The 8,548-nt window shown below is 44.3% G+C and overlaps 1 protein-coding gene across 3 annotated transcripts in view; it reads right to left on the bottom strand.

Moving 5' to 3' along the window:
• Window positions 1-228: 228 nt before the first annotated feature.
• TFAP2C (transcription factor AP-2 gamma) overlaps window positions 229-8,548 on the bottom strand; it is a 50,798-nt gene continuing 42,478 nt past the window's right edge. For all 3 annotated transcript variants that reach the window (XM_086932498.1, XM_086932497.1, XM_086932496.1), the window contains exons 6-7: window positions 8,134-8,275; window positions 229-1,992 (exon numbers count right to left, since the gene is read on the bottom strand). In XM_086932498.1, the coding sequence (XP_086788624.1) occupies window positions 1,707-1,992; window positions 8,134-8,275 (428 nt within the window). In that variant the 3' untranslated portion in view covers window positions 229-1,706. The remainder of the gene's footprint in view (window positions 1,993-8,133; window positions 8,276-8,548) is intronic.

Below are 8,548 nucleotides of genomic sequence, written 5' to 3'. Positions count from 1 at the left end.
CTTTCCATTTGCTATGCTCTTGCCAAGCACAGAGCACTTCCTGGCATCTGTCCCAGAACTGAAAACGGTTGAGAAGTTTCTTGACCACAGTGAGCACCAAAACTCAATCAGCATGTGCAACACTCGTAGGCAATTCGTTCATTTATACATTGGTGCAATGAATGTAAAAATTCATGCGAGTTGTTTTTTTTTTTTAGGTTCCATAAAAAATAAAATGGAAAAAAAACGTATCCAGAATTGTTTTTATTACATGGTTATGATATACAACACGTTATACTGGGAACAATTTCCAAATATGTAAAGAAAAAGATTCATAGCCTCTTTGTAGTCCACATCGATTATGCAGCTCACACGCTTCTATTTTGCAGACATCGATTCAGCAATCAGGCAAGTGGTACACAAACTTATTGCTGTGCGTGCACGCACACAAACACTCACAGATTCAAAATGTTTTTAGTGGCATGAATTTCAATTTCTTTTCAAAAAAGAGAACATACATTTTAAATACCCTGTATAACATACCTGTGCGCAAATCTAAAAGAGGTGTTTTAGTTCTCCCCCATTACCTTTGAAATACTTAGCAAAAAAATTACATTGGAAACCCATTTATAAAAAACGTTCTAAAAAAATTCACCAGTATTTACAAATCCCATTAAATACATAAATAACTATATACAATCAAGAAACACGGTATCCCTTGCTATACATCATATATTCCCTGGACTTTGAAAGGATGTGCTTGTGGTCTGTGGTCTGTGCCTCTGAATTGTGTAAGCGTGGAAGCGGGCAAGATTTGAGTCTCTGTTTTGGTGCTCGCTTTGCGGGGTGCACATGTAAAATGCTGCGATAACCCAACAGGAATTTTTTTTTACAGTGCTGGCAAGAATGTGGTTATAGTACACCAGAATGGCATGTTTAAGATCTACTTTAGCAGTGCATAAATGACAAAGAAAAGGTGCCATAAACAATGAGAGAAAAAAAAATCATGTAAAATTCAATTAAAAAAAAGAATGCATAAAAGTGTAGAAATGTGCTATTAAAATGCAAACAAGTGTCACTCGACTGGTATCCCATTCCACAGTGCAGCTGGTGCAAATCCTGAAATATGAGTACGTACTTACCATTGTTTTGAGCAACTGAATGAGCATTTATGTAAATACCCTAATGTAATACTGCATACGAGCTGATCATTGACTGACAGCTATGTGGACCAATGGCATTTCGATCTAACTTGGCTCAGTGTACCCTTGTCTTTGCTTAATCTGGTCTCGAATGATTTCCATCACAGAGTTGGAAGGATAAAAGAATCGACAGAGCCAACCAGCCATATTAATCAGACACCAGTTCTGCTTAAAGATGTTCAAAAAATCCTTTTCTTACATTGTACGTGTTCATGGAAAATAGTGCCAGTTTTGGGGCAAAAAGGAACCAAGGCAAGTTATTTCCGATTTACACTTGTATCTTTTGGTTAAGTATCCACAGAGGAGGGGCACTTCAACGTTGAAACGTCACACTTCCAACTTATGGACCCACAAGTCCCAATGTTCCAAAATAGGGAATCGCCAACAGCTCCCGCTTGCAAGGTGACGGGCATCCACCTCACCTCCTCCGCAAGTCAACGGGGCAATCTCTCATTAGGGAGGAACAGATTTTTGCTGTGGTTTCCTGAATTCCAAATTTTACAAGTCATATCGCTCATCCTAGGATCACTTCCTGTGCTTGTCCATTTTTTCAAGATTTTTGTTGCTGTCTGCCGGGCTCTGGTCTCCGGCGTTCATGTACATTTTGTCCGCTATTTTTAATGCTTCGTTGAGGTAGTTCTGGACAGAAGTCATGGCTGCGCAGATGGCTGCGCTGCCAAAGCCGTGGGTGATGAGGCTAAAGTGAGCCAGGCAGCCCTGAATGCCAGGCTCAAGGATTGGATTAGGCCTGGCGTTACCAATTGGAGTCCGGTCTTGGGTTAGAAGGTCTGTGAACTCTTTGCAGATTTGCCTAAAAATGGGAAAAGAAACCATGTCACTTACTGCTCATTAAAACACCAATAACATATCACAAAAAACATAAAAATGATCAATGTTCCACCATACATCATACTCCCTACTCTATATTTAAGTGGCAAACCACCAGAGTGGACAGAGAGCCCCTGCCTCCTCCAGCATGGAGGGGGGGCGGCGCTTAGGACACAGGGCATCCGTGGCCCGAGCCTCTTGCAATCCGACAGAGTGCCGGCCAAGGTCGGCTCTGATCGGTCGCAGAGTCCCACAAGAAAGGGGGGGGGGGGCAGGCAGCCAGAAGCACGTCATTGCTAGTCACTTCCCCGCGTCGTCGTCAAGGTGGTATAAATACCCTTTGGCCTTGGCCTCTCTCCTGACGGGACCATCGTCGCGGCAGCAGCATCCGAATCTGCACCAATTTACCCTCCAACCCGACCCTATCTTTAGGCATGGGGTCTAGAGTGACTTGGTCTAGAATCATAGTCACCCCTAGTTAGCAGTGGGGACCTCCAGAAGCAGGCAGTCCCCGTCCCCCCCCACTCCTCCAACACAGCACTAAGGGGTAAGCTACTGCAGTCCTGAGCCAACCAGAGGATGTACACCAGCTTGTGGGCTAGGGCACACAGAGATCATTTGGGGTGGGCACAGGGTGCGCTGCTCCTGCCCACCTCCTCGCAGCCACTGGGGAGCTTGGTGTTCAGGGCCCATAGTGAGGACAAGGGTACAATGGTGCGGGACTGCCCCTCATGGATGCAGGTGGTTGCACCTGTGTGGTCAAATGGAATTCAAGATTGCGAGGTGGCACTTCAGAATGTTGATGAATGTTCCCCTCCCAAACTGTGTTTAGCACATATTCTATTGACACTTTTTCTTCACGGTTTGATGACTGTTATGGGTTCCAAGTGTATTTTCACGTTGAAGTTTTTTTAGAACCTTTTCACTTTCACAAGTGTGATATTCCAATTTTGAATAAAGTGATCCACAACAAAGCTTCTCTGTAGATTTGTTGGTACCTCGTTTGGGTGGTTGGGGGTTTGGGCCAGACTGGAGGTGTCCAGGTCCTATAAACGACTGATGCAGAAACTTGTAACATTACATGTAAGCAACTACTACCTAGAGATGAAGCAAAATACCATCTCCCATTCTAGTCCCTTATTCTTTTGATAGATTTGCTTAAGAGTAGAGTCTGGTCTTGATCCACCAGTGCAGGCCTCAGAATGACCAGAGGGCTGGAGGGCTTAGCACCACTCCAGGTTTGATAGGGTTGCACTGTGGAAGACGGCATGAGGTTGAATAGGGTGGTTGGAGTAGAAAACCTAGGCTTGATACCATTACATCATCGTTCACTAAAATCCCCCAAAAGGCAGCTTGAAGCCAATAGTATTGAAATATTAGAATTCCATGTAGTTAATGTAGATCAAGGCTGATGCCAAGATTTATGAGGCATAACCTCCCCAACTCGCACTTCAGTTTACGCCAATCCATTGCCAGACTTAACTATAAACTACATCGAAGGACCACTGAAAATAATGGATGGTTTTTCAATTTTCACACTGCACCAATTTTAGTCATAAGGGCACGTTTTGGTTAATAAGACCATAATCCCTGCTGCAAATATACTACAATTTTGTAGATTTAAAGTGAACCGTACACTGTGAAAGTCATTAGCAGAAAATCGACTCAATTGTTAAAGATTTTTCAAGACGTCTAAAATTAGTTAACCCACTGGAGCCATAGTGTTTAAAAAAAAAAATTAAGTGTCCCCTGCACTACGCGACTGGCCGAATGGGGACTCGACTGGGGACATGTGCAATGCCAGAAGAGAAGATCACAAAATGGTGGCATCCAAAATAACTACACAGCTGAAAACAATCCGAAACAAATCATGCAAAATAGCAGGTAAAAATAACTAACCAACATTATTAAAAAAATGTATTAAAAAGGTCACAAAAAATAAAAAACACGACTAAGCAAAACACAACACGCTAAACTATATTCAGCGCACTTTACTATGTCAAGGCAGCACAGGCAACAGAGGCTTTATTGTGCCAACGAGCGAAATCAAGGCTCCAGATGGCGAAAGCATTCTTCAGCTTTGATGCCCATTCGGCCCTAGACGTGCCCGAAAATAAGAGTGTTCGGGAGCCAACAGTGGCACAGACTTCACAGACTTCTGGCTAAGCGGGCAAGGTTCACTGCAAAGTAGAGCGGGACTACCCTTCATAAAAGCTGGCACACAAGGTTCCATATGGCATGAATTTTTGATCGCTGCTGTCCTGGACAGAATCCGAATTGGCAACCTGGAGGCCTACAGGCCCCGTGTCAAGCTGCTGTGCCAGTGTGCCCAACCTTAGTCCCCCGCCAACCGTCTCCATCTGACAGTTCCAATTGTCTCTTCTATACACACACTATAAATAACCCCCCCACACACAAAGACAGAAATGTATTGTCAATTCTCAATTTAGGAACATTTACTCTCAATTGAAAACCATCATTGGAGCAAGTGCATACATTTTAATTTCCCATTCCATGTAAAAATAGTAACAAAAAAAAGACATCTTCCTATTGTGGACAATTTCCCATAAGGGAAAGCGGAGTACAAAACAAGTCATCTCGTGACTCGAGTCACTCAACCAGGCAGGGTTCCATCTATTATCCAGCATAAATATTTGATCAGCAACAGCACAAAAACACCAATCCTGCTAATGGCCCAATCTTACGTTTAAAGCTCTCTGCATAATTTCAATTAGGTTCTGACATGCTAATATTTTTGCTTTATCGCCTCGGCAGTCCCTGTGCCCGCTTCTCAGTCCTGGCTGTTACGCTTCATTTACCCTCATTTTCGGATCAATTTACCGCACATTCCTGTGAGAATTTTCACAGCTGCCGTTAAGTGATTTTGCAAAGGGAGAATGAATTAGGGGGAGCGCTTCCACGAAGGGGGCACATATCCCAAGCCAATTAATTATGGTTGTGGGTTTGGGAAGATCTGCGGCTGCCCGCCACTATAAGAATTAGACTAGCGAGCACGAAACTGGGGTTGGGTTCATTAATTCATTAATCCTCAAGCCACAACTTGATTCTGGGGAACTCGGGCACAAAGCACAATATGGCTGCCTCAAGATGGATCCCGAACACATGCCGGAATCAGTCTGGCGAGAGAAATCAGACAGTGCATCATGGTCAGGTCCGCTTAAGAAGGCAGTTTCCAGGGCAAACATCAACAATAGATTGGAAAAGCTTTAATTGAAGAGGGCACCCACTGTTGGAGGCAAATCATTCATGAGTGACCACATCTGGAGGCCTTTCTGGGGAGGAGACATCCAGTACTAAAGACAGGCAACAGAGGGATCAGCCATTGTTTGAAGCAAGTATGAGGCATGGGTGACCACAATAGTGGCACTTAAGGTGCATGGTGGAAAGGGACATTAGGGGCCCCACTATGTATAGGGTACACTTTCCCTGCTTGCGCCATGGAGAACCTTTATGCACGTGCGCCAGGTGCAAGCAGAGAAAGTGCACCTTATTGGGTTGAATGCAGTGCCCTCATGGCAGCCGCAAATTCATGCTGCCCTGGGGGCAGCGCATTTCAGTGAAGTACAGAGCAGCTTCTTCAAAGCTGTTCCATGTTTCACTGTGCATGCGGCATGCGGCACCGGCCTGCCTTTAAAGAGGGAAGAGAGTTCCCTTTGCAGGCAGGTGCAGTGAGTGACTGCACCCACCTGGAAGGGGATTTCTGGGGGTCCATAGGACCCCCTTGATCCCCTCCTGATGCCTGCCACCAGGGGGCACACTGAGAGTGCACCACCTCACAGCTTCTTTGCCTCTGCGCCCACATCCATAATATAGCGCAGTCGCAGAGGTAAAGAGATTCCCTCATTTGCATGGGGCAAAGCCAAAAGGTCCTGGTGTTCGCTGCCACGTTTTTTTCTCCATGCTGGTTTAGTCATGGTTTTTGTCAGACTCTGGTATTGTGTAAGCTGCCAGACCCATTCCAACATAAAATTGAAAAGAATTGCTACAAACAAATACATTTGTGGGCTTTAAAAAAAAAAACGACATTGGAATGGTAGTCCCTGGTATGGTGTGTGGATGTGTTCCTTGCAGAAGAAATGAATGTTGTCACTCAGTTAAGTTATCTAATTGCAGAGTGGGCAAATCCATTGTCGCATGCTTTGGGGGAGGGGGCGGAGAGAGAAAAATGTGAGGGACACAACAGACCAATGGATGAAGAGAGCTGGCGGAAAGCCTCTGTGTGCAAGTTTATTACATATATTAACATTTTAGAATCATCAATAGGTCTTGGATAACACCACAACTAAAAATAATGCAGGCTTTATCATCCTACGAATGCGGCCTCTACTGGTTACAGTTAAGTGCTGGAACAATAGGACGTATTAGGAGAGAATGAGTCTGCAATGTAAGAGGAGAGCCACGAGGACAAAAGAGAATATGAGAGTTTGGTATCAGAAAAAGAGAAAAATATGTTTCAGTGCAAAAGCAACTCTAGAACTAGGTGCAAGAGAGGAGTGTGTGAAGGGGTGTCAGATGTAAGACAAGATTGTGTTCCTTGTGCAGGAAACAAGAAAAGTAAATTTTGTATTGGACATTGGACAGAGGTAGAAGAGCAACAAGGGTGGGTTTAAGGGATGCTGGAATTTTTTCAAACAGACAAGGAAATAGATAAAACTACATGGGTCCATTGACCACTTATTCCAGCTCAGCCAATGCTTCAAAGAAAGACCATGAGCATTTCACTCAAATGGTAGTTGGTACACATTTATATGGAATGCACTTTCCGGCAGTTCTTCTATGTCTGATTAAGCATTCACTTATGTGATTGAAAGGGACTGGCATCCACTTCTGCTCTCATACTAATGAATTTGCTGTGATGTTTTTCGAATTTTCAAAAGATACCAAACGCTGCTACAGGTGCATTAAACTGGTGAGCTTCATTAAGGAGGTCTTAGGCCTCATTTTGAGATGGCCGTGAACACAGGTTGTATTCTCGCAACCAGAATTACCAGTGCTGCAGGGATCAGTAATTCCGAGGTGCGAAAATACATGGTATTCCAAGTTTGCACACGTGAAATGGGAATAACTGTGGCTCCACACAGATTCTGCCACTTTACTCCTAATTTTTCACACACTTCTTCCAGTTGCTTGTCCCTGCTTTTAGAAAAAAACTCCCCCCAGTTGCCCTGGTAACCTCGATATAGCTTGTAACTCCAGTTACTTGCAAAATTTGGACTATCTGATTTGTGGACATTTCACCGCTGGGCAAACACAGACTCACTCTCTACTCCAGTGTTTGCCCCATGGTGATAGCTGCTTCTTTTTTTAAACGGGGTGTTCCACCATGTGTCCCGTTTTCCCTTCCCACTCTACTGCCGGGCATTTCACCACCTACAATTGAAGCACTGTTTAAGTAGCCGCTGCAGTGCAGGCGGTGAGATTCCAGTTGGCAAGCGTGACAGGGCACAAAGTGCGCTAACCGGGATTATCGGACACTCAGAAAAAGGGTCCTAGTCAGCACATGATTTAGGTAATAGCAGAATGATTGTTACCCATGTACATCCAAGGCGGTGTGTATTACACCTAGAAGTTGGACCCATGGCACTGGTTGCGCATTATAAACACATATCCTTCACAGACAACGCCATAGTCGCCTCAGTGAGGTCAGTTCAAATTTTGGTATGTGCCACTCTTCAAGTTTGCTGGAGTGGTTCATAAAATTGCAAAGCCTTAAATGGACAGCGCCTTATGGATTTACCACTAGCGGCCAATGAAATGTTGAACCCATGTAAACACTTGGCTTCATGAGTTGACTTTGTAGAGCACAAGATACCCACACTAGTAGGACGTCCACAACAGGCACAGTCTGAAGACGGGCATTACTGAGTAAAGGGCACCAGTCACCCTCAGTCCCCATGGAAACCACCATGCACCATAGCAATGAGGCACACACCTGCACTGCCGCAACTTATGCCAGACCAATTCAGAGGAGAAACCGTTGTTGAAAAAAATATAATTATGGCAAATATAAATTCTCTATGTACTCCAAAATTGGGCATGCATCAAGTTATAAAAATAAACCTAGAAATTAGGACAAAGCCCCCAAAGGACATTGTGCACTTACTTAGCAGCCAGAAGCATATTTTTCCTGCTGCCCATCTCGTTGCGCTCCATGTGTGGCCGGCTTAAGTATTCTGCGACTGCTTTCGATGGAAATTCTGTCTCACACACGTATCCGAAATCCCGAGCAAGGTGGACGGCTTCACCTGAGAAGGACAGGGATCCAATTTATAAACATTGTTCTTTCAAGTTTGAGGGAACATTTTATACATGTTTTTGAGATACACTGGTACTAGGTGCCAACACACGTCATTGGACTTCACATGAACAAGGGATATCATGGTCCTGTATTATTTACAAAGCACACCGGATTTACTCTACACTGAGCCAGTCCTCAGTCTCCCCTATACTCTTAGCCATCAATTTCTCAGAAAGTTGCATCATGAGAGATTCATATATTAAAGAGGATGGGAGGAAGC

The sequence above is a fragment of the Lissotriton vulgaris genome, chromosome 7, assembly GCF_964263255.1.
Source record: "Lissotriton vulgaris chromosome 7, aLisVul1.2, whole genome shotgun sequence".
NCBI classification, from domain to species: domain Eukaryota; kingdom Metazoa; phylum Chordata; class Amphibia; order Caudata; family Salamandridae; genus Lissotriton; species Lissotriton vulgaris.
The sequence above is the reverse complement of the archived record's forward strand: the minus strand, read 5'-3'. Positions and strand labels throughout refer to the sequence as shown.